Genomic DNA, 25,912 nt, shown 5'->3' with positions numbered 1-25,912 from the left:
AGTTATGCATTCTGCTTATGCACCCCTCGGCAGGTTTTGATTTTTGGAGTTTCTGGTTATGCAGAAGTGCATAAGTCATGCACCCTCCTTATGCAGACTTTGGTAGAGAGAGAAAATGAAGAATTTGAAGTTATGCAAATGTGCATAAGTCATGCACTCTGCTTATGCAGGTTTCGAAAAATATGAAATTTGACAAAATTAGGCTATGCAGAGTTGCATAAGCTATGCACTCTTCTCATGCACTTTGCAATATGAATGAAAATGGCAAGAATTGTGGTTATGCAGGATTGCATAAGCTATGCAGTTGCTTATGCACAATTCAACAAGATTAAGATTGCAATGGAACATGATTTGCAAGTGTGAAAAATACCCTAGAATGAAGAAATATAATTCCATGAAGCATAAACCATGAGAAATTTTCACCAAAAACACATCAATATATACAAAGTTCATCAAAAATGCATCACACAAGCTTGTAGAAGATGGATCCTGCATAAAAGGCATTTGTGACCCATGCCATTTTAACTCAAATTCTGCAAATCAACATTTAGCACATTAAAACTCAATAAAATCTGCATAAAGTTGTATCTATTCACAAATGATGAACTCCCCAAGTCATGCCAAGAAAAATGCAGCATTTCCACCTTAAATCCCACAACCCAAATAAGCTCATAACTGCAAAAATGGCTCACTTACCACCATATTAACATTAAAAGCACATTTACTTAAAAGTTACACACCCAACCTCACCAAGAACGTAAGCCATCTACTGCAGACACCCTCTTTGCTGCAGAATGTCATTTTTTTGCTCTGTATAAACCAGGTAGCAACCCAAGGACATAATTCAACTGCTGTAGACCTTTCCTTGCTGCAGATTTCATTTTTCCTCTCTGCATAAAACCAGGTAGCAGACTCTGCACTGGTTATGCAGCAAAAATCAATCAATTTTTAGGAGATTTAAAGAACATAATTTCAGGTTAAGGGTCACTCCCCAGCAGTTCACCAACCTTCCTCCATTGAAATACATCTACAAGGGACAAAATTCAACAAATGTCAAAAATTGAATTTGGGGAGATTCAAGATAAAAACAAAAGTAATGAAAGTAAAAGTAAATCAGCAAAATAAAAATAAAAGGACTTGGGATGCCTCCCAAGAGGGCTAATTTATAGTTCTTAGCTGGACTTTTGTCATTTTTCATGGTGGCTGGAATTGGAATTTATTGCCTCTGTTTCCAATAGGTGCTTCAATGAATCTATACTTCATTTTCTTTCCATCACATGAGAAGATCCTTGTTGCTTTGTCTAAAAATCCGACCATTTCTTTCTTGACAACCTTTGGTGTATCTTTTTCTTTGAGAGATGGTTGCTTGACCTCACTTTTCTCCACTTGCTCAAATTGAAAGATTGATGCCATATGACAAGGTGGATTACCCTTTAAATGTTGTGCAAATGCAGCCTCTTTTGGATTTTCATCATTGATACTCCCTTCATGGATAAGACAACTTCCAAGAGAAGCCTTCAGATAGCTCTTTCTAAAGTGCTCTTTTACTAACTCATCAACTATATCAATTCTCAAACAAGAGTCTACATCTTCATGTTGCTTCTTCTTATCATTGCCAATGTTGAAGACTAAATGATCCTCTCCGACTCTGAGAGTAAGCTTCTCACCTTTCACGTCAATCAAAGCACCAACTGTAGCTAGGAAAGGCCTCCCCAAAATGATTGGGATATTAGCATCCTCTTCCATGTCCAAGATGACAAAGTCAACAGGTATGTAGAATTTCCCAACCTTGAGGCACATTCTCCAAAATCCCTTCAGATACTTAATTGATCTCACCAATCAAGAGAAATGTGGGTCGGCTTAAGATCTCCCATGTTGAGCTTCTCATAGATGGAGAGGGGCATAAGGCTTACACTAGCCCCTAAATCACATAAAGCTTTTATAGAACATGATTCCCCAATGTGGCATGGAATTGAAAAACTCCCTGGATCCTTGAGCTTTGGAGGAAGTTTCCTTTGGAGGATAGCACTGCATTCCTCGATTAAGGCTCTGATCTCATAATCTTCAAGTCTTCTTTTGTTTGAGAGAATTTCTTTCAAAAACTTAGCATAAGAAGGCATCTGGGAAAGAGCATCAATAAAAGGCACATCTATATATAGCTTCTTTAAAACCTCTAAGAACTTCCCAAATTGCTTATCAATCTTGGCTTTTTGAAATCTCTGTGGAAAGGGAAGCTGTGGCTTGTAAGGCTCTGGAGGTATATATTTCTCTTCTTTCTCTCCAACCTCCTCTTTACCTTTTCTTGCACTCCCTTTTTCACTCTTTTGTTTTTCATCTCTCTCAACATCTTTCTCATTTTCTCTCTTCTCAACTTTTTCACTCTTCTCAGTATGCATTATTTTACCACTCCTCAGTGTGATGGCATGACATTGCTCCCTTGGATTTTCTGTTTGACTAGGAAGTTTCCCCATAGATTTGGTACTTGATGAGCGTGCTTGTTGTGCAATCTGATTTTCCAGCATCCTATTGTGTGTTTGCATCTGTTCTAGCCTTGCTTTCATCTCTCTCATCTCTTTATCACGCTTAGTTTGATTAGCAAGAATTTGTTGTAATAAAGCCTCTGTGGTGGAACTTTGTTCTTGCTATTTTGGTAGAGGTGCAGAATTTGCATTCTTTTGCTGAAAACTAGGTGGTGGTTGCCAAGGTTGTTGGTATTTATGCCCTTGTTGTTGTGGTGGAAAGTTCTGAGTTAAAGCTTGAGTTTGCTGATTCCCCCATGAAAAATTTGGATGATTCCTCCAAGCATATGAAGGATAATCTACTCCATAGCTCATTGTTCCTTCTGCATAAGTAACTTGTTGAGAATTCCCAGAGCATGATGATGAACTGACTAGCATACTTAAATCCTCCATTTTCTTAGCAAGGACATTAGTGAGTGCATCAAATTTGGCATTGATCATGTTGAATGGATCAAGCTCATACATTCCAGCAGCTTACCTCTTTTGAGTTGGAGCTGGTCCTCTTGGACTACTCCAAAGATGAGTATTCTTTGCTATTTTCTCTAACAACTCATAAGATTCATCTTCATGCTTAATGATGAATTCCCCTCCAGTTTGAGCATCAATGATTCCTCTGATAGCAGGAGTGACATTTGTGTAAAAATTCTGGTTTATCATCCATTTAGGAATGGCATGATGTGGACATTGTCTCTCCAACTCCTTCCATCTCATCCATGACTCATAAAGAGTCTCATCTTCTCTTGGTCTAAAAGCAATCATTTGATTCCTCAACTCTTGAGTTTTCAGTGGAAAGTATTGGGCAAGAAATGCATCGGTGAGTCGCTCCCAATTTGTAATTGAGTTGTGAGCTAAAGAATCAATCCAAACCAATGATCTATCTTTCAAAGAGAATGGAAACAATTTTAGCCTTGCTGCATCATCAGACACTCTGGTTGCTTTTGCATGTCACAGATTATAACAAACTTCTTAAGATGAGTATGAGGATTTTCTGAAGGATGACCTCCAAATTGAGAATTCTGAATCATTTGTAGTACTCCAAAATCCATCTTATAACTATTTGCATCAATTCTTGGTCTTGCTATACTCTCTCTTAAGTCATCAAAATGAGGAAATGCATGATCCATCATACTTCCCTTAGGAACATTAGCATTTACAACTTCTTCACCATGAGCTGCATTTTCATTGTTTCGATTATTTCCAGCATTACCACCACCAATTCCAACTCTTTCTTCAGCCATTTCTTGTTCGATTTAATTTGCTCTCAATGCTTCTTTTCCTCTTCTAGTTTCTTTCTTGTTGGCTCTACAAAACTTCTCAATTTCAGTATTAAATAATATGGATGTATCACTTGTGCTTCTAGCTCTTCTCATAAAAGATTAAGAGTACCTAAAAAAAAAACAAACAAACATAAAATGAAAAGATAGCAAAGATAAAACTATAAACAACTAAAATAAACAAGAATTCAATCTTAAACAAACAACTCCCCGGCAACGGCGCCAAAAACTTGATGTGTCCCAACCGCAAGTGCACGGGTCGTTCAAGTAGTATAGAAAAAGATATCGTTCCCACGAGTTGTGTTAATGATTGAATTTTTTATGTAAAATAAAATATGTTAAAATTGTATTTTAATCAAATTAATAAAAGAAATTTAGGAAATTGAAGCATAAGGTATGAAAATGCAAAACTAAATTCAAACAATGACTAATTTAATAATTCGCAAAATAAAGAAATTGATAATAATGAAAATTAATAAAATGAGATTAAACTAAACACTCAAAAGTAAAATTCCAAGCAATAATTGATGAAAGACGATTCTGGAGTTAAGGGTTCATATTTAAGTCATTTTGGGATTTTCCCTAGCTAGCCCAATCCATGAAATTTATGGGTTTAAAGGAGATTAATTCTAAAATCCTTTGAAAACTCTTTTGAGTGAGACAAAGAGTGCCTTAATTAACTTAATCCTACTTTCGTGGAGTTAAAATTAACCAAGACCCATTAGGTTCTTTAATCAATCTATTAAAACCCTCTTAACCCTTAGTCTATTTCTAGATCTAAGTTAATTAAGTCCAATTTCTTGATTAACTATCACTTGGTTTTCTCCTTTCGGTGCTTCAACCAAGGATTAAGAACATAACTTAATGGGGCCCTTCATTAAGCATGTGAATAAGCACACAAGAAATGGATTAAACCTCATAAATTCATTAAATTGGGACTAACCCAGTTCAAATCCACAAAAATAACTAAATATTACATCCCTTACTCCAGAATCAAAGTAAAACTACTCACTATCCATAATGTTTACAAGAAATTCTGAGTTTATAAGGAAATAAAGCTTTAATCTAAGCTAAGAAACAAGAAACTAAACACTAGAAATGTAGGAAAAATGTAAGAAAAGAAAGAAATCTCCAAATCTGGTTGGAAATGGAGTGGGAGATGATTGTGACTCTTCAGCTGCTGCCTCCCCTATCCCTTTTCTTCCTCTACTTGCTTCCCCCCTCTCTAAAATGGGAAATGGGGCTATTTATAGCATTTTCTGGCATGGAGCCCTAAAATGGTGTGTTTTAGGAGGGATTTTCTGAGGGAATCTTCTGCCAGCTCATTAATGAAATCTTTGTGGGACTGCATAAGTGGACTGCATAAGTTATGCAGTCCCTTATGCAGTTTTCGGCTGTTTCTGGTTCACTTATGCAAAACTGCATGACTTGGCGCATAGGTTATGCACATTTCCATGAGATTGCATAAGGGAGGCGTGAATCTGCATAAGCTATGCACTCTCCTTATGCACAATTCGGTAGGTGTTGGAACAGTGTTTCTTCTCCTCATGCGGATCTGCATAGCTTATGCGGCAAGTTATGCGCAATTTTGTCAATGCATATTTCCACTTGAAAACTTGTTTTTGACATCTTTGGCTGTAGAAGTCACTCCTCAATGGCAAAATTTCTTTTCAGTCCTTCAAAAACACCATTTTTCCTACAAAACAAAGTAAAAATTACAAATTAATCCAAAATTGACAATTATGAAAAACTAACTAAATAACTAATGAAATTAGCTAAAAGTGACTAATAATCAAATAAAATGGCTATGAAATTAAACCTAAATGATTATGCAAAATGTATGCATCAGGCGCTTTTCATTCCCAGCCCTCGGATCCATCTTGTAAGATAAGATCCTAAGCCGTTGGATTAGGAAGAGAAAGGACGGATATTCTGGATAGGATCTCAACCGTCCATTTTGATTCTCTTTAATTCTCAGACATCGGATCATGTCCTTTGAAATTCAGACCTTCTGTCTCTACAGGAGAGATCCTGAACCTTCATTAGAAGCACCCGTTCCCTATAAATACCTGCATGCAATACTGTAGAAGGGACGGGCAAAAAAAAGGTGGTGGTGATTATAGTGGAAAGGCTCTGAAATCTAATTCAGTCTTGCTACTTTGCCATTTTGAGCTTTCGAGAAACTTCAGAAACTAGTTTTCTTAAGTATCTCCATTAAAGGAGCTTTGGACCCTGAAATTCTTCATTTTTAGTCTGTTCATTATTATGCGATACTATTTTTTTTGTTCAGTTTCATCTTCATCACCCTAATACCAGCATATTAATCTCCAAGCTTGATCTCATTCCGACCCGGTTACCGTCGCTTCGGCTCATCTGCATTCTGACCTGGTTCTCGTTATTTTGAAGTAAGCATTAGTCCCTGGACCATCAGCTTCCACCTCTATAAGATTTGTGGACACTAGAGTTAGCTCAAGATCCTCAAGCTCCCACAGGTAAGTGTCTAAACTATTATTTCGCTGGATGCTCGTGTTTCAGTTTATCTATTTTTATTTTTCAAATTTCCATCAAGTTCAGTTGCACTAAAATCCCAATGTAGATTATTCAGACCGATAGTTATTTCCCGATGTTTACTTCTTATATTCGTCCGTAAACTCTATTTATTTCTCCTTAGTTTTCATTTCCTTTGAAAATAAGTGTTCTGGTTGTGAGCAACTTGTAGGTAACTTAATAAAATATTGTTAGAAGTATCTTAACGTGAAAGTTTTTTTCGAACAAATAAAAATAACCAAAGGTTGAATAGTAGCTTAGAGGAAAAAGTTATGAGGTCGGGCTACTAAATGAGTCCAAGAGATAGCATAATAGAGCGGGAATCGAGATAAGATCGGATCCCAGACTAGTAACTGAAAGAGATCGGACATAGCTGGCCAAAGAGTTCGGACAAGGTAATCACCTAGGAGATCGGTGAAAAGTTCGATCTTATATCACAAACGTTTTAAGAGATCGGGAGAGAGTTCTTACCTGATTCTCATTTAATTAAAATACGGAGACCGAAGGAGAGTTCTTATCCGAGATCCTTCATTTAAAATTTTAAATCGAACACTCTAAGAGATCGGGGGAGAGTTCTTACCTGATTCTCATTTAATTAAAATACGGAGATCGGAGGAGAGTTCTTATCCGAGATCCTTCATTTAAAATTTTAAATCGAACACTCTAAGAGATTGGGGGAGAGTTCTTACCCGATTCTTATTTAAATAAAACACGGAGATCGGAGGAGAGTTCTTATCCGAGATCCTTCATTTAAATTTTTAAACCGAACACCCTAAGAGATCGGGGGAGATTTCTTACCCGTTTCTCAACCAAAACCTCTATAAAATATGTGGAGATCGGAGGAGAGTTCTTATCTGAAATCTCCCACCTAAAACTCTTAATAAAACATATCTAGAGATCGGTAGAAACTTCTTATCCGAGCTCTCTTAACGAAATCAAAATTAAAATAACACAACTCCAATATGCAAGATAACTTCATTCACTAAAGGGCCATCTCACGAACTCGTATTCTTGGGCAACCCAAAATAAGTGAAATATAGAACACTCCTTTATTATGCACAAAGGATTAATATTATCCCTATCCCAACCCTCTAATTATCTTTTTAATTTATAAAGAGCATAATATTAAATCTATTTACCCTCGTTGAGGGATGAGGCGGGGTGCCTAACACCTTCTCCGCCCGTATACGGATCCCGAACCTAGAATCTCTTTTTCTCTTTTGAAGTGGTTTCCTTTTAATTTATTTTCACAAAATGGTTTTCTCTAATTTTCCTCAAAATTAGAGTGGCGACTCCTCACTTTTCCCACTTCGGTGAAGAGCTTCGTCCGGGCTTCCGCAAAATACCTTGCGACAAATATTATAATAATAATAATATGTTGTTATTTTTTATATAGCTTGAATTTTGGATATGCCTTTTATGGACTCGATCCGACTTGAAAACTTTGTGCTATAACTCGATTAGAATAAAAAGTAAGGTTTATAGTAGTAGCAAAGGGCACGGACTAATATAAATATTGTAATATTCTGCCATTTGCGAAATAGTTGTGAGATATTCGGAAAACACACTAGGGTTAGAGTTTGAGAGTTCTGAGTGATTGTATCTTTTTTTTTTCTATCATAATAAAACTTTTCCTCTTATCTTACCTGAGAATGTAGACTTTACGGTTGAACCGCGTAAATCTTGTGTTATTCTTCTCTTTTCTTATATTATGTGATTATGTAATTGTGTTTGTGTGTAAGTCTTAGATTTGCATACTTGCTATAGCATATATATTTATGTCATGCATACATATATAAGTGTTTTCACATTTTAATAAAATTGTCGAAGTAATGGCTTCCTCTTTCGAACGGAGGAAGTTATTTCCTTGAAATGGTTTAGTTTTCTATTGACCAGAAAACTATTGACCATTTTAGAATATTTTAGAATTCACATAGTAATAATTATTATTTATAAAAATTAATTTGTTAACTTATTTACTTAATAAATGTTTTGTATAAAAATAACGAAATTTACAGAAAAATATTTACGTACTAGATTTAACTTAAAATTTTGATTAATTTAAGTTATAGATTCTATAACATTTTAAATGTTAAGATCTAATTTCAAATTGACAACATATCTTATATTTCTTTTAAATTATACCTATACCTAATAAATCATTATCAAACAAGCTAAAGGGTATGATTATTTACAATTCAAAGTTTTTAAATTCACTGTGTACTTTATCTTTCTATTTGGCTAAATGATTAAACTATCCAAAAAAAGAAAATGTGAATGATATAATAATTTTTTAAAACAAAAATATAGAATAAAGTCTTTATATTAAAGCAAGAAAACCATACCTCAAGCTAAATAGCTCATAAACTAGTTTGAGAGGCTAGGAATTATGATATAGATTTGTTGATTCTAAACTTATAAAGGAGTTTGCATAACTAGTAAAATTGTTAACATTAATATTATGAGCTCCGGGCTCTCCAAAACAAGAACAATAATATCTCAAGAGCATCTTGAAATTAGCTTTTGCTTGCTTGAAGATGCCTCATCCTCTGCTTTTCCTCCACCTTCTGCTTTTTATATCAGATGGTATCTGGTCTCCTCTTCCAACTCACTTTTTCTATCCAAACAGGATGTAAAGTTTTCAACTTTGAAAATCCCACACTCATTGTTTGAATATCATTCCATTATGCCTTTCAACTGATTAATCATACTTAACTACCAATTTAATTTCTTATTCTCTCTTCAACTACCAATTTTTCTTGATGTTAACTTCCAACCAACAAAAACAAACGTTATGCAAGTAATGTTTCACCCTTAGAAATCACAGAGGAAGGGAAATGAAAAGTGTTTGGTTGGCTAGAAAATAAAGGAATCGATGCCAAGAATGATAAAAGTGAAAGAAATTTCCTTTTGATTCCTTCAACCAAACAAAGCAAATTTATTAGAAATATTATATTGGCAAATATAGAAGGTTAAAAAAGAAAGAAAAAACACAATCTTCGATTCAAGGAAATTTTATTTTGCTACAGCAGAAAGTGGGTCGAATTCATTTTCCGCCTCCTCTGGAATAGCAACCAGCAGAGGGCGCCAAGCTCTCCTTATCAAAGACCTATGTCTAAAACCGATCCATCCCGGTCTAGGCGAACCGGCCGGTTCCCCTAACAAACCGTTCACTCTCATTTTGAAAACTTCACACTTGCTTCCTATCACCTCTCTAACCTTGCCTTTGTTTTCTTCCTCCTCAAATGGCGGCGGCGACGACACGAACAGGTCCTTTAAAGTGTCTCTCTTTTTCTCTGGAAGCGGTGCAAGGATTCTCGGTTGGCGATGAATCGGCGGTGGCTCATTTTGGGGAGGTGACAGGCGGCTAGAGCCTGAGCTTCGGCTGAGCAGCATGCGGAGGGTGGTTTTCTTGCGACGGAGATGAACAACGGGACTTGTTCTCGGACTTCGCGTAGGACTCTGCGCCACGCCGCATTGCGTTGCGAACAGCTTGAACTTCTGCAACGTTGCCATATTTTCAGGTTCCTCTCTGTCTGTCTCTCAGAGTTCTCTCTCTTGAAATATATATAAATTGTTACAATGTTATGATGATATGCCAGTGAAGTTGTTTGAGGAATTGCTTGAAAGAGAGAGATTGGGATCTATTTTGAAACTCTCTTTCTTTTCCTTTTGAGATATTAAAGTGCGTGCTTTGAATGGAATTTTGGAAAATGAAGACTAATACGTTTCCCGAAGTGAACTCCAAATCCATTGGCCGTGAAAAAGAAGCACTCTCCCGTCTCGTCTTTCATGGGTCCGGGTGAAAAGTCTGTATAGGCCACCACTTTCTAGGAATAGGGGGAAAATATTATATGATTAATTTATCTTTTAATTCAATAAAGCTATACTATTTATATAATAATTAATGAATTATACAATATAAAATAATTATATTTCTCTAATATAAAGATAAATAATAATATAAAGACTGTTAAATTATAAACTGAATATATAAATTCATTTCTAAATTTTATTAAAAGAAAAATTCTCATATCACTTTGATATTTTGATATATCTTATACATTTTAACTCTATTAAAAGTGAAATTAAAATACTTTAAAATCTTAGTTAACTAATTACCATATCAGCGTGATTGGAATTCATACTTGATCTTAAAGGATATCTTAAATCAAATTTACAAGAGTTAGAGATGTTTATGATATTTTAAAAGTTCAGAGTGTTATGATTTTTTTAATAAAATTTAAGTGTGGAATGGTGTATTCGGCTCAAATTATATTATGCAAAAATTAATAATTTAATCTTCATATTATTTAAAAAATTTTTATTTAGTCTCTCCTATTTAATTTTATCAACCAATTCCTTCTGTTCATTTTAACTAGTAATATGACAAAAGATCAAACTACTATTTCCTTTTAATGAGTTCAATTAACGTAACTCTAGACTCTACACTACAACTTTTCCTTTCTTCCTTTAAAAAATCCAAGATCCAGAGCTCATCTCCAGGTTCCCTCATCTCCACTCTTTACCCAATCTTTTCTCGCAAAACACCTCTCTCTTAAAACCCATTTTTCTAATGAGCAAGAAAGTATAAGCCATGCCCTTTGAAAAGCCAGATGAAATGCCACCAACCACTATGACCTCGACCACTTCAAGCGTTTAGATACGCAATCCTTTCCATCTCCAACCTTGACCACCGTGGCCTTGGTGACAGCTTCGCCAAATCCTTCTCTCTTAGCACTTCAAATCCAACTCTCTTTGCAGTCTTAACATTGTCATTGTAACTTCTTTACATAGGCAATGCATCACCTTACTCGATCGGAAAGGATTTGGTGGTCATGATCATTGGAAAAAGGAGTATGGTGGTGGAACAATCGAAAGAGGCTAAGATGAGGGAATTGGCATACCAATAGTAATCTTTTGAGTTTGCTATCTTCAAAAATTTGCTTGCACTTAGCATTTCACTCCTTTTAATTAGCATTTGGTGGCTTCATAAGGACTGACAAGAACAAAAGCCCTTCAGTAGCGAGAGCAAAAGTGAACATCAGGCTGGTTCAACCTTAATTGTGATTGTGGGTTTTGTTTCCTCTCTCATGTTTTGCGATGATGGATTTATGATTGTGAGTTTTGTTTCAATTAGGTTTTGTTATTTGTGATTATGAATTTTGTTTCAATGGTGTATAGAAAATAAATCGGGTCAAACTCAACCAGTCAAACCCTGAATGGTTTGTATTGTGACAAGGGTTAGCTTTATACCATATAATAAAAATGGATCAGATTAGACTTATAAGTAGGGATGGCAACAAGTAGGGTACCTGCGAAAATCACCCTACCCGAACCCGATTAATATTCTCAAAAACCGAACCCGTCCCAAATCTTATTAAAATTTATTCTCAACTATCTGAATCCGTCCCAAATCCGATTGTAATTACACAAAAAATACCCGAACCCGTTTAATTTTATATATTTAATTAATAATCTATATAAAAAAATTATTTTTATTAATAATTTATATTTTAAAATTTTAATAATTTCATAAAATATTTCAATTTTATTTTATATAAAATAAAATATATAAAAATTTATAAATATTATTAAAAAAATATATATTTTATATTTAATTAAATATTTATATAAACGGGTTCGGGTAATGGATACCCAATATATAAACCCGAACCCGTGACCGGTATTAAATTTCAAATCCGAACCCATCCCAAATCCGATTATATACTACCCAAACACATCCTATTAGGGTTCGATCGGATCGGATACCCGCAAAAACTCAACCAGTTGCCATCCCTGCTTACAAGGCATAACTTTGATACCATATAAAAAAAGTGGACCAACTCAACCTCTAAGGGGGGAGGGGGAGGGTTGGCTTTGATATCATTAAAGAAAATGGATTGGCTTAACTTAATTCCAAAAGCTAGCTTAAGGGAGATTGTACAAATTTTTATATTTAGTACTCTTACCTTATACTCGGTTTATGTGGGATAATAAATGGTTTTTTATTGTTTGTGATTTATGGTTCAGGATTTAATAATGGATAAGAAGAGAGAAACAAGGAAAGGGAGAAACAGATGGAGAGAGAGAAAAAGAAGGGAGAGAGAGGGAAAGAAACGTGAGAGAGGGACAGAGAGAAAAAAAATGGGAAGGAGAGGGATATCTGAGAGACATGTGAAGGATATTTTGGGTATAAAAATTTTTTCTCTCCATTGATCTCATTGATTAACATAAAATCTTATTTAAATCTGATAAAGAGACCAACTAATTGATTAAATCAAATGCGAAGGATTAAATAAAATTTTTTTAATAACACAAGAATTAAATTATTAATTTTGATATGACTCAGAAACTAAAAAGCAATTTATCCAAATATTATAAACACATTTGCGTTTCATCTCTTACGCAATTGGCAATTCCTTATCTTTGAAATATATACAAATATATTGAGTTTTAGTTTTATTTTTAATAAAGTTATATTTTTAGTTGTTCTAGAAATGTAACTAATTTTTTAAATATATTAAGTAAAAAATTTTGATAGCCATTTTTAAATTAAAACTAATTTAAAAAATTGTAGTTCGTTAGATATTAAAAATTTAGAAAAATCAATAAAAATTTAATAATAATTGATGTTACCTGATATTTTTTGGTCATCGGATGAATGTGGTTGGATTTCGATTTGCCTGAAACTAATAACAAGGTCAAGTTGGTAATCTAATGACAGTCACTTTAATATTTAAGTTAGAGAGATTTTAGAATATTTATGAAATATAACCATGAAAAAATGAGAATGAATGTCAAAATGTACATGAGTAAATGCTACGGGCCTATTTATATCAGTGATAGGAGACATTATGGCATGATTCCGGGAATTGCATTGGCCAATACTGAGTTATGTGTTGTCGAACACTACAAGATTTTATCCTTTCAGTGTGATTCTGGGTGATAATCACTTACCATTCTCAATAGCTTTTATCTTCTATTCGCGTCATACCGAGCTCATTCTTTACAATTCGAGCTCTTTCAGAATCAGCTTAACTGTAAATTGGTCAATTGATTTGACCAATCTCCACGGGTTTGGAACTGACGATCTTGGGTTGATGTCAGATTGCCTGCATGTCTGGTCCCAAAATCTGATTCAAACTCCATTGGGTCAGGTCGGACTTGATGAGCCAGGTCCAATGTACATCAGGTTTGATTTTTAGACGGATTATATCAATAATAATAATATGTAGATTGTCATGAGCTTCATTGATTTCATGGTTAAATTTAAACCAAGGGAAATGGTAATGTTAATTTGGACTATAGCACCTGTGGATTCTACGTGTAATAAATTAACGTAAACAATATAAATTGTAAATTATTGAAATTTATAACCTTATCATTTTTTTTGATTTTTTTTTTAATTGGGTTGAAATTTAGTCAATAAGAGATCGTAAAGAAAACTAATCGCTGGCTGGTTTTTGTTTGAACTAGTAGTAGGACCAGTAGGTACAATTTTGTTGCCAATCGATTGAGCCATAAGTCTGATGTATTTCAGCTAAAATTTTGGTAGTAAAATTATCTAAATTATAAATGCAATTAAGCCCTTAAGTTTTTAAATGTTGAAAGAGAAGTTCTTTTTCTGGTTTATTTTGTATAATCCATTTGTAGTGCATAAAGCTCACTGGTTTCCATCTTCATAAGCTATGGCATATAAAAACTTCAAATCAAATCCTCATTGTAACCTAATAGATACTCGTTACTTTGGTGCCCTCTTCTTTGACCAATAGAACAAGCTATGTGAAGGATTTGATTTGGTAATAAACCAGAATCATTTCAAAGTTCTATTGTGCGGTTGGTGGGAATGCACCAAATGCAGATACTACTTGGTTGCTATACCATCATTACAGGCATGGCATGATTGATACTGGGACATGACATTGCTTGAGTTTCTTGGTTTATATTTCTTAAAAAATTGGCGGTTTTCTTTCTTCAACTAAACAAAGGGAAGCTAATCAACATTTTATTATAAATATACAAGAGAAAGTAATAACAAATTTGAGCTTGTGGATTTATGAATGGCCGCAGGCGAAATGCACGAATGGCATCTAGTGCAGTTTCGACATGGTTTTACAACTTGCATGTTTAAGCCGCCTCCACTTTCCCCTGCCCTGCCCTCTCCCTCGTCTTTAAATCTTCACATTTGGATCACCACCACACTTTTAGCCAGCCAGCCTCTTCTCTTTGGATCACCACCAGACTTTTCTCTTTCCTTGTCTTTAAATCTTCACATGTGATCGCGCACACAGTTTACATCTATAAAAGAGAAGAGGTTGTTTTTAGAAAACAGAGAGAAAGCAGAGGGTGCAAGGGACTGCTATAAGAGTTGCAGAGAGCTAAGAAAATAAGAAAGCATGTAAAGAAAAAAAGAGTTTCCGCACATGTGTTTATGTAACCTCTGTTTTAGCAATGAAATTTGTGTTTTCTCTTCATCTTCAACTTCTATTTTATCGTGTTTATTTGGCATTTAACCTACTTCATGATTACAAGGAGGAAAAAAAAAAAACAAATCTTAAGGAGTTACAACCAAAAAAGAGAATGATTCTTCAAGACTTTACATCCTAATGTATAAAAAGTTGGACTCTGTGAAGACAAAATTAATTAGGTACAAAGATCCATACCACCACCACAAATTTCAATTAACTTTTGGTTTCTCCTCATGGGATGAATTGTCTGCGCGCTCATAGAATGCAAAACACACATATTAAAAAAAAAAAAAAACAGAGGCAATACAGACTCCGTATCAAGAAACTGGAGGGAGTGTTCCTTTCATTGGCAGAGAGTTAAAAAAGAAAGAAAAAAGTGAAAACCAGGCTCTGATCTAAAATATCTCAAAAGCAAAAAAAAAAAAAAAAAAAATCTATGATAGCTCCTTTTAATTTGTTACTTTTCAACCCACCAGTGATGATTAAATGCATCTGACAATGAACAGAAAAATAGAGATAAGCTGTTGTGAACAAAATGATACTTTACCCCAGATTCCCAGTCAATTAGTGCCAAACAAAAAATATTCACATACGCTCATCTTAAAAACCAAAGCACTACGATAAAGAAACCTTAATAACTGAACTTAGATATTGTAGAACTACCACTAAACCATTTTTGAGTCACTGAATTAGGTGAAGAAGGTGGCTGAATATTCTTTAGCAATGCAATATCATCACAATCTGGTTGTGAAGGTTGCAGCTCCACACTCTTTGAGACGTCGTTATCATTATGTCCGTCCTCTATATTCTCTAATTCATATTCCCCACGTTCAGTTCTTTGTAGTTCTTCCAATACCTCATCCATAGAAGGTCTCATTTCTTTATCATGTTGCAAGCATTGAAAGGCCAGCTCTGCAATTGTAGTTATCATTCTTTTAACTACCTCATTTGACTGATGCCCAAGACATGGGTCAATCAACTCATCAAAAGCGCATTTTCGAATCTTGTTCATTGCTAAGTTTGCCAAATTAATCTCATGCCGATGCCTAGTCATGTCAACAGCAGGCATTGATGATATGAGTTCAATAAGGACGACACCAAAGCTGTAGACATCGCTCTTATTAGTTAGCTGGTAAAATTGGTGATATTCAGGATCAACATAGCCAGGAGTCCCTTGCGGAGCAGTTGAGACATGGGTGGCATCAGTGGGGAACAACCTGGAAAGCCCAAGATCTGCAACTTTGACATGGTAATTGTTGTCAAGGAGAATGTTATTAGTTTTCACATCCCGATGAATGATATCAGAAGCATGGAGATAAGCCAAAGCGCTAGCTGTTTCTATAGCAATCCTCATACGAATTGGCCAAGTTAGTGGACTAGAGTGGATTCCATTACCATGGAGATGATCAGCAACGGTGCCATTGGGGATGTATTCATAGACAAGGAGGAGCTCACGGCTGCGGCGTGAAGTGCACCCATAAAGAGAGACAAGATTTTTGTGGCGAAGGCGTGTGAGAACTTTTATTTCATTCATGAACTGCTGAAACCTTCTGTAGTCATGCTCATATAGGCGCTTGACGGCAACCTCCCTCCCATCATGTAGTTTTCCTGGTTGACAATGATGATAAAAACACATTCAATTTTTTCTAATTCTTTTTATTTCCTTTGAAAAACGATTTGGGGCTCAAACAAAATAGATGTGGCTCTTTACCATAGTATACAGACCCAAAGCCTCCATTTCCAAGCTCCTTTTCTGGATCAAAGTTATTAGTTGCTTCTTCAAGCTGAGTGTAGGAGAAAATAGGGACCTCAAAGTAGACATTGTCTTCTTCCAGGTCTGATTTTGGGGAGAGATTGGATGAAGTAATTGCTGAGAGAGTGTTTGAGGGAGCATCCTTTCTCTTATATCGATACCAAATGGAGATTATGAACAACACAATCACAGTGGCGGCAGCAAGGCATGTGAGACCTAAATTTAGCAGAGAGAGAATAAGATAACTCCAATTTGCATTAGATAGTGGAAACTTATAATGATAGAATTATTTTGTTGAATGTAGCAGAAAAACAAATCGAAGAGATATGAGATGTTGAGGAAGAATATTGTTACCTATTTCTAGCTTCCTTTTCGGTCCTGTATAAGAAGTGAAAAAGAAATGCAGCGTTAGTTCAAACATGAAAAATTAAACTGCCATTCCAAATTGGCATATTCTGAGTTTTTAATAGAATAATGCACAAAAAACAACTAAAATTAGGGAACAAGCCAAATTCTATTTTCGTTGATCCATATGGTAAACTAATCCAAATCAAGTTATCAATACTATGAATTAAGGAAAAGAACTGTGCGGGAATTGGGTTGAAAAGAGCATGAGGTTAAATAATTGTACAAGCTATTATTGAATCGTAGTATATGTATGCATATACCTCCTTGTCTTTTTGGCTGGCTTGTTTCCGAGGGTATTGGAATTAGTTTTCCATTTGCATCTGCACACGGGAACTTTTCATTGCTCTTGTATAGGCAAGTACCATTGGATATTTTTTGACACAAGTAACATTCGGACCACCAGTACACTTGAAGAGAGAAACTGGCAGTTAACAGATCAAATATGTTGTCATAGCTATGGTTTACTTTGATGGGAAGTTGAACAATTGAACAGTTAGGGGGAGGAGTTCGCAGAGTTCTGTTCATGTAAGTATAGTAGATGCTGAAGTTGTTGCACTCTGTATAATTAAAATAAAAATTGGGATGGGGAGTAAGATTGGAAGCATGGTTGCATTTGAAAAGGGTAAGATTGTTCGTGATTGTAAAACGCACATAATTGAAACTGGGAAAATTAAAATTTTTGAAGGATTGGCACTGCCTGGAATTCAGCTGCTTCTGGAACTCTGTGTCAGTAATATCAATGGTGTTGGACTGATGGATGCTTTCAATTTCATACCATCTTCCTCCCCTGTTCAGTTGGATCTTTTGATGTTCTTTATCGCAATCATCTACCACAAAGGGAGCGCACCACTGAGGAAGTGTTTTATTGGTAAAAGGTGCGATGATCTTGCCAAGCTTTCCACAATCAATTTCTGGGCATCTCTTGAAAAAGTCATCTATATCTGCAAGAGAATAAGAAGCAGCAGGGTGAAACAGGGCAAACAAAGCAAGAAAAGAGAGAACTCCCATTCCCATCAGGTCTCAATGACACTTCAACTTCATTATTGGATATAGATTATAAGGAGGACAATTGACCACTTCATCTGCTAAACACGGAAGCTTGACTTGGAAATTTGACAGAGAAGACTTGCGAAAGGAGCAATATAGGATATACAATACATGCGAAATTTACAAGAGCGAATAAAATTTTACAATCGCACTTTACCATTGACCAGCAATGGAACGACTTGAAAGACTTTACTCCCTGTTGCTTCAAAATCTAAGGACAACGAGGACACAGGTTACAGCCTCTGCGGGAACAGAAACTTGACTAAACGGTCCACAAGCTAGTAATGGAAACAATCTTAAGAGTAGGAAGGGGGCAAAGAGAACCTGTTGCCACGGGGAATTGTTGGATGATGAGAATAACATAGTGTTTGATTCAATCCAATCATAAATTTGAAATTCATAATTCATTTCAATTAAATTCTAGTTATAATTTATTTGAAATGCATTCCACTGTTTAATTTAACAACTTAAAATAAGAATTCAATGAATTTCATATAATTCATATTTAATATAATGTCATACTTGAAATTCACTTATCTTCATCTCTAAACTACTCTCAAAGGTAAAATTAAAAAACTATAATTTTCTATTCCATAAAAAAATCTTATAATAAACATATAAACTAAGTAGTAATATATTAATAAATATAAAATAAATTTACATGTGTTATAATATAGTATATTTATATGACAATTTAAATAGTGTTTTATTAAGTGCAGATTCTTATAAAATCACTTCTATTTTTTTTTTTTATAATTAATCAATGGTATATGGTGGGTGTAACAAATTCTTGTTGACCACATTGGTTGTCAAAGTTTAGAGTTAAAATTTTGATCATTATGTAAGAAGATGGATAATTGAGAGAAAATTTTTTAATTTGTGCATTTTAAAATTCATTTCAAAATCTAATACATTTGATAGGAATTAATTTTAGTTATAATCAATTTTATAGAATTGAATTCCTATCATTGGAAATTAATTTTTATTCAAATCAAATACATAAAATATTAAATTCAATTAAATTCTATAAATTTTGTGAAATTAATAAATCAAACAAGCTCTAAATTTTAAATTGTAGAGAATGAAATTAAAATAAAGAGGTTTAAAAGGAAAGGGGAGCCCAGGGCCAGCAATGGAGTGGAGTCTATTTGAATTTTGAAGAACACCAAAATATTGTGTGGTTTATATTGATGTTCATCAATATTTTCTGGGGTTTAAAATTTAATATGTTATATTAAATGTTGAATTGAGCTACAATGAGTTAGACTCTAAAATGGGATACTACATATAATAAAAATGATAATACAAGTGATAATTGGGCTTATTAAATTAAATCCAGCCCTGTAAAAAAATAAATTCAGTCTAATTGCATTTAATATGTGTTATAATGAAATTAAAATCTCACAGGATAAAGAATGAAAAAAATAAATTAATTAAAAAGAAAAGGAAAGCTAAATAAATAAGAAAAAATTACTAAATAATATAAGAGTTGGTTGAAAATTTTTTTAATAGGAGTTTCAATTTAAATATATCAATTGAGTGATATATTTTCGGTAACTAAATTAAATTTAAGTAGTTGTCATAAGTTAATATGAAAGGAAAATTTTATCGTACAGCCATACAACCGGCCATGTTATATGGTAGTGAGTGTTGGACACTGAACGAGTCGTATGTGTCTAAGATAAGAGTTGTGAAGATAAGAATGTTAAGGTAGATGAGTGGCCATACTAGACTAGATAAAGTCTGTAATAAGAGTATTAGAGAAAAGATAGGAGTAGTAACAATTGATGATAAATTGAGAGAAATGAGATTGAGGTGGTTTGGTCATGTGAAGCGTAAACATACGAAGACTCCAGTTAAACAAGTAAAGTACATTAGGTTAGAGGATAAAAAGAAAAGAAGGAGTAGACCTAAACTGATTTAGAAAAGAGTAATACAACATGACCTAAAAGCATTACACATTTCTAAAGATTTAACCTAAAATCGTTTAGAGTAAAGAAAGAAAATCCATATAGCCAACTGTCAATTTTTGAGATAAAGGATTGGTTGAATTGAATTGAATTGAGTTAAGTTTATATAAGTTAACAAGAAATATAAAGGTGATATCTAACTTCCGGGATATATGTGAACAAAAAAAAATGATATACAAATTGTCTAATAATTATCGATGAAATTTTTTCTTATGTAATTTATTTTAAATGTTATTTTTTACTTCCTTCCTAATTTACCTATTAAATAGGAGCTCATTAACAATTATTGTCATATTTTATGATAGGTACAATTTTTTAGTCCTTTAAAATTTTTATCTTTTTAATATTATTAACTAAATATGAGTTGATTGATAATTACTGACAAATTAATTTTATAGGTAATTTATTTAAATTTTTTTGTATTTTTTTAATATTGTTGATCAATTACGAGTTTATTAATAATTACTGATGAAATATTTTCATATGTTATTTATTTTAAAATTTTATTTTTTATTTTTTTTTAATATTATTGATCAAATACTAATTTGTTGGTAATTACCTATAAATACTAATTTATTGGTAATTACCTACAAATAATTTTTGTAGGTAAAACTTTTTAAGTTTTTTAATTTTCTTTTTAATTACCAATTAAATACAAATTTATTGATAATTACTAATAAAATATTTTCATAGTTAATTTATTTTATAATTTTATTGTTTATTTTTTTTAATATTATCGACCAAACATGAGTTTGTAGGTAATTACTTGTGAATAATTTTTATAGATAAACTTTTATTTTTCTTAATATTACTGACCAAATGTGAATTGGTTGGTAATTACCAACATAATATTTTCATAAATAATTTATTTTAAAATTTTATTTCTTATTTTCTTCTTAACATTATTGACCAAATATGAGTTTGCTGGTAATTACTAATAAAAACTTTTTATAGGTAAAATTTTTAAAGCTTTTTAATTTTTTTTTAATATTATCTAATTAAATACGAGTTGGACAGTAATTACTAATGAATATTTTCATTAGTATCTATTTTTATTTAATCGCTAATTTTACCATTAATATTTGATGCTACCTTTACCTATAAAATTACATTGTCGGTAAAGATTTTGTCAGTAATTAGTCAATAATTTTATTAGTATAAATTGGTTTAAATTTTAATTTTTTTTGCTTCATTTTTCATTGGTAAAGGGTCAATAAATAAATATTTGATAATTATTAATGAAATTTATTGGTCCATCATTTTTTTAGCTATTTTTTAAATTTCTTGTAGTATATATTTATTTTATATATTGTTTCTAATTATATATGAAATATAAATATTAGTAATTACAAATCAATTAAAATCTATAAATAACATATTTATGCTAAATATGATTTTTTTTTAACTTTTGCTTCTACATCATTGTAAACTAATTATTAAATGTTATAATCTCATTTGAAGATTTTGAAGTTATTTTTTCCATTAATAATTAAATAAGTATAAGATTTTTATATATTCGAGATCAAAATTTCGATAGTCTCATATATCAAATTTTATATAAATTAGGGGAAAATTTTTAATGCGGCATTGAACAAATTTCAGTGGGTTATCAAAGAAAAAATATATATTTACAAAATTTTTTTTAATAAAAATTAGAAAAAATAGCTAAAAAATCCTAATCTTTGTCAATTTTTATAATTCTAACCTATTCTTTTTATTTTTTTAATAATTGCACCCTAATCTATGGAGGTCGAATTAATTGTACCCTGTCGTTGACTTTCCCATTAACGGCAAGGTATAATTAAATCGTTTCTAAAAGGTTAGGGTACAATTATTAAAAAAAAAAAAAGATAGGGTATAATTGTGAAAAAAAATAAAGATGCAATTATAAAAAAAAATGATAGGATAAAATTGTAAAAAAAATTAATTAAAATTTTAAAAATTATTTTCAAAAATTTATTTAAAATTTCCCATTATACAATATTATACAATTTAATACAAGATAAGGCTAGAATTAAGTGAAATTAAAATTTTTTTTTGAAAATTTTTACTTAATAATACTATGAGATATCTAAATGAAATATTTGTTAACTAATGTAGATAATAAAAACTGATTTTTTTTAAGGAAATAATAAAAACTGATGTTTCTAGTGATGACTGTGACACTTATTAATGATAAATAAATAATATGGAAAATAATTTTTTTAATTAGAAATTATAAAATAAAATTTATCAAAAGTTAAATTAAAATTAATAAAAATTATTATATTTCACTAATAAGAAATATTTTGAAAATGTTAATAATATAAAAACTAATTTTTAATAAGTAAAAAGATTATCTTAGAATTAAAATGAAAGAGTCTTAATTTTTACAATTGTAGCATATCCTTTTTTTTTTTAACAATTACACCCTTATAATTTGCCCCCTTAATGGCAGGGTACAATTAAATCATTACCAAAAGGTTGAGCTGTAATTGTTAAAAAAAAAAGGATAAAATTGTAAAAATTGACAAGGTTGAGATTTTTTAACGATTTTCTCTAAAAATTAATATAAAACTTAAGAAATTTCAGTGGTACAAATGCCCCATTGTTGGAGCCTAATTAACTCCTCCTCTGATTATAAATATTATTTATCAAATAATAATATATATAATTATATTTATTGTAAATATATTAACAATAATATTAAAGATAATAAAAGAATTTATAAGTTTAAAGAATAACATAACAAACTTTGGAAAATAATTTGAGTAGGAAAGGAAACCTCAATTCATTGTATGGAAGTAATACTAATTCACTTTTCATTTATGAGATCTAATGAAGGTGGTGACAGGATATTCATCAGCAATACAACTTCATCACTGCAATGTGGTGGTGAAGGTAGTGGCTCTGTGCTTTTCAGTTCTTAGGCATTATCAAGCTGTTCCTCTGGATTCTCTGAATCATCTCCCCTGCTTTCGATTCTCTTTAGTTCTTCCAATACCTCGCCCATGGTTGGTCTCAATTCACTGTCTTCCTGCAAACATAGAAAAGCTAATTCTGCAACACAGGTTGTCATTCTTTTAACTTCCTCATCTGAATGATACCCAAGACAGGGGTCAATCAACTCATCAAGTGCAGATCGTTTGATCTTGTTTATTGCTAACTTAGCCAAATTAATCTCATGCCGATGCCTAGTTCTGTCAACAGCAGGCAATGATGATAAGAGCTCAACAAGGACAACACCAAAGCTATAGACATCACTCTTATCAGTTAACTGGAAACATTGGTAATATTCAGGGTCAAGGTAGCCAGGAGTGCCTTGTGGGGCAGTTGAGATATGAGTAACATCAATGGGGAACAATCTGGAAATCCCAAAATCTGCAATTTTGACAGAGAAATAGTTGTCAAGGAGAATGTTGTTGGTCTTCACATCACGATGAATGACATCGGAAGCATGGAGGAAAACCAATGCACTAGCTGTTTCTATAGCAATCCTCATTCGAATAGGCCAGGTAAGCGGGCTAGAACTGGCTTGATCACCACGGAGATGATCAGCAACAGTCCCGTTAGGAATGTATTCATAGACAAGGAGGAGCTCACGGCTGCGGCGTGAAGTGCACCCATAGAGGGACACTAGATTTTTGTGGCGCAGGCGTGTTAGGAGTGCTATCTCATTGAGGAATTGCTGAACCTTGCAGTAGTTGCGCTCATATAGACGCTTGACAGCAACTTCCCTCCCATCTTGAAGTTTGCCTGGTTGAGAATATCACAGAATTATTTCATTCAACAAGTTGCTAGCTTCCCCTTTTTATTTGTCACTGATTTTGCTTTATGAAATTAAAACGAGATAAGTTTCTTCTTACCATAGTATACAGCTCCAAAACCTCCATCTCCAAGTTCATTTTCTGAAGCAAAGCTATTAGTAGCTTTTTCAAGTTCATTGTAACAGAAGATGGAGACCCCAAAGAAGATATTGCCCCCTTCCCTATCTGATATTGAGAATATATCAGCAGACGAGTTTCTTGGGACAATGTTTGAGGACGTCTGTTTCCTTTTATTTCGAAGCCAGAAGAAAATTATGAACATCGAAATTATCATACCGACAGTGGCAAATCCGATACCTAGAAGAGATCAAGAGAATATTAACTTTCAACTGAACATACATAATATATTCATGGAAGAAGAATTTGAGATGTGAGCAAGTAGGTTACCTAATGCTTTCCGTGGGGAGCCTGCAACACAAGTAAAATGAATTATAGAGTGTTAGTTTGAAGATTAAAAGTTCCAACAGATGCCAATTGGCATATTCACTATTGACTAATGAGAAAAGTAAGCGGGGAGAGATCATTTTATTTAACAAACTAAATCCAATTCTCACGACCATTATATGGAAAATTATATAATATTCTTGAAGTGCATAAACTATATGTGACATATATTAACTAAACACAGTCCACTATGGACTCAAAACAGGTGAGACCCTTTGATACGTCCCACGTGTTTATGCCTTTGGGTGCATGATGGACTGGTTCTAGATAAAAAGAAAAAAATTCCGATTAATTATATGTGCAGGGAATCATTTACCTTTGTGTCCTTCTAAAGATGTAGGAAGAGCAGGAAATGATTTAATTGTGTCTTCCTCCGCACCAGTACAATTGAAGCCTCCATTGTTGTTTCTACATTTGCCCCCGTGTAAATAACAGTTGTAAAAATCAGGCCGTATGCGCACACGAAGAGAAAAATTAGCCGTTAAAATTTGGAATATGTCGTCATGACTATTGTTTCTGTTTAATGGGAGATTCACAATTGGACACTTAGGCGGAGGACTCTGTGATGAACTTGCATTTTCCTTACGAGTGTAGTAGATTTTGAAGTTGGGGCACTTTGAGTAATTGTTATAATGAGACTGAGTTTTTGGATAATCTTTAGAGCTGTTGCATTTGTGGAGGGTTGTTAGTTTGGACGTAATTTTGAAATTAGCGTAAGGGAGACTAGGAAGACTCAGATTCTGGAAGGACTCACATTTCCTGGAATTCAACTTACTCTGGAGCTCTATGTCAGTAATGGAAATTTCACTCCAATGAGGATAATGGAAAGGGTCTCGGAAGATCCTTTCAATTTGATACCATTTTTGAGATCCCCTCCCTAGTTGGACCTTCTTAATTTCTTCGTTGCAGCCATCCACCACAAAGGGACCGCATCTCTCATCAGTTTCGTTGTTGGTGAAGGGGAAAAAGATCTCACCCAATTCTCCACATGGAAAAGATCGGCAAGGAAAAGAAAAAGCAGGGTGAAAGAGTGCAAGCAGAATGAACAATGAGACAGCAGCCATCCCCAAACCAAATGAAGGGAAAAGAATAGGGAATAACGTCACCAACAAGGCCTGTAATTCTCTTCATTATTGCATCTCTACAATATATGGGCTAGGGACACGGTCTTGATCAGCTAAACACGTCAGTTGACTGGTAAATTTTACATGGAAGACTTGGGAAGTAGACTTTAAACAAGCAAGGGCATGGTGGGGTAGCCATTTGAAATTTCGTGCTACAAACGTTTTTAGCTTTTGCTTGGTTCGGCCACTGTCGATTCAGCCAGGTTCACGGTTTGGAATGATTTTGGCTCAAAACAATTCTGATTAGAAATGGTTCAATATGATTTCGGTTCAGTTTTAACTTGGCTTTTGATTATTTGATCCGATTATAATAAATTTAGATTTTAATTATTTAATTTTTAATGCAATTTTTTTTTTCAAAATGTAAAAATATTAAAGGAACCGAAATATAATCTTAATATAATTTTTTTTAAAGCAAAAAAAAGAAATTTTTTTTTTGAATCGAGCCAATTCTAGTTCCGAATTGCCAATTCCATTCCAGACTAGTTCCACTTCAAGTTCAAAAAATGGGAGACCATAACCAGCGCTCCATACCCTGGTTTTAGACTC

At 33.3% G+C, this 25,912-nt stretch overlaps 2 protein-coding genes, 1 non-coding gene and 1 pseudogene across 4 annotated transcripts; 1 reads left to right on the top strand and 3 right to left on the bottom strand.

The window, feature by feature from the left end:
• The first annotated feature begins 3,186 nt into the window (after positions 1–3,186).
• Positions 3,187–3,294, top strand: LOC131172366 (small nucleolar RNA R71). The gene has a single exon (XR_009142846.1). It is a non-coding gene; the product is annotated as a small nucleolar RNA R71 (small nucleolar RNA).
• A 6,061-nt stretch (positions 3,295–9,355) lies between these two features.
• On the bottom strand, positions 9,356–9,856 carry LOC110648604 (uncharacterized). The gene has a single exon (XM_021802888.1). It carries the CDS (start codon positions 9,854–9,856, stop codon positions 9,356–9,358), a length of 501 nt encoding a protein of 166 aa, XP_021658580.1.
• Positions 9,857–14,260: 4,404 nt separating this feature from the next.
• Positions 14,261–18,068, bottom strand: LOC110648598 (LEAF RUST 10 DISEASE-RESISTANCE LOCUS RECEPTOR-LIKE PROTEIN KINASE-like 1.1). Of its 2 annotated transcripts, XM_021802882.2 has the most exons (5): positions 17,233–18,068; positions 16,919–16,942; positions 16,523–16,780; positions 15,475–16,419; positions 14,261–14,641 (listed from the first exon to the last, which is right to left on the bottom strand). In XM_021802882.2, the coding sequence occupies exons 1-5, from the start codon at positions 17,984–17,986 to the stop codon at positions 14,613–14,615; spliced, it is 2,010 nt and encodes a 669-aa protein (XP_021658574.2). In that variant the 5' UTR covers positions 17,987–18,068; the 3' UTR covers positions 14,261–14,612. The 2 variants fall into 2 exon arrangements, with proteins under 2 accessions (XP_021658574.2, XP_021658573.2); XM_021802881.2 differs by lacking the exon at positions 14,261–14,641 and having other exon boundaries at positions 15,232–16,419.
• Positions 18,069–22,576: 4,508 nt separating this feature from the next.
• LOC110648601 (LEAF RUST 10 DISEASE-RESISTANCE LOCUS RECEPTOR-LIKE PROTEIN KINASE-like 1.1) lies at positions 22,577–25,384 on the bottom strand (annotated as a pseudogene).
• Positions 25,385–25,912: the final 528 nt, after the last annotated feature.

The sequence above is a fragment of the Hevea brasiliensis genome, chromosome 13 (assembly GCF_030052815.1).
Source record: "Hevea brasiliensis isolate MT/VB/25A 57/8 chromosome 13, ASM3005281v1, whole genome shotgun sequence".
Classification (NCBI taxonomy): domain Eukaryota; kingdom Viridiplantae; phylum Streptophyta; class Magnoliopsida; order Malpighiales; family Euphorbiaceae; genus Hevea; species Hevea brasiliensis.
Note: the sequence above shows the minus strand (reverse complement) of the source record. Positions and strands in the feature narration are given on the sequence as shown.

Coding starts and splice junctions, on each gene's coding strand:
- LOC110648604 (XM_021802888.1), bottom strand. CDS start 9,856: ATGGCAACGTTGCAGAAGTTCAAGCTGTTCGCAACGCAATGCGGCGTG.
- LOC110648598 (XM_021802881.2), bottom strand. CDS start 17,986: ATGGGAATGGGAGTTCTCTCTTTTCTTGCTTTGTTTGCCCTGTTTCAC. Junction 16,781..16,918: donor GAAAAGGAAGCTAGAAATAG/GTAACAATATTC, acceptor TGCTAAATTTAG/GTCTCACATGCCTTGCTGCC. Junction 16,420..16,522: donor CTTTGGGTCTGTATACTATG/GTAAAGAGCCAC, acceptor ATTGTCAACCAG/GAAAACTACATGATGGGAGG.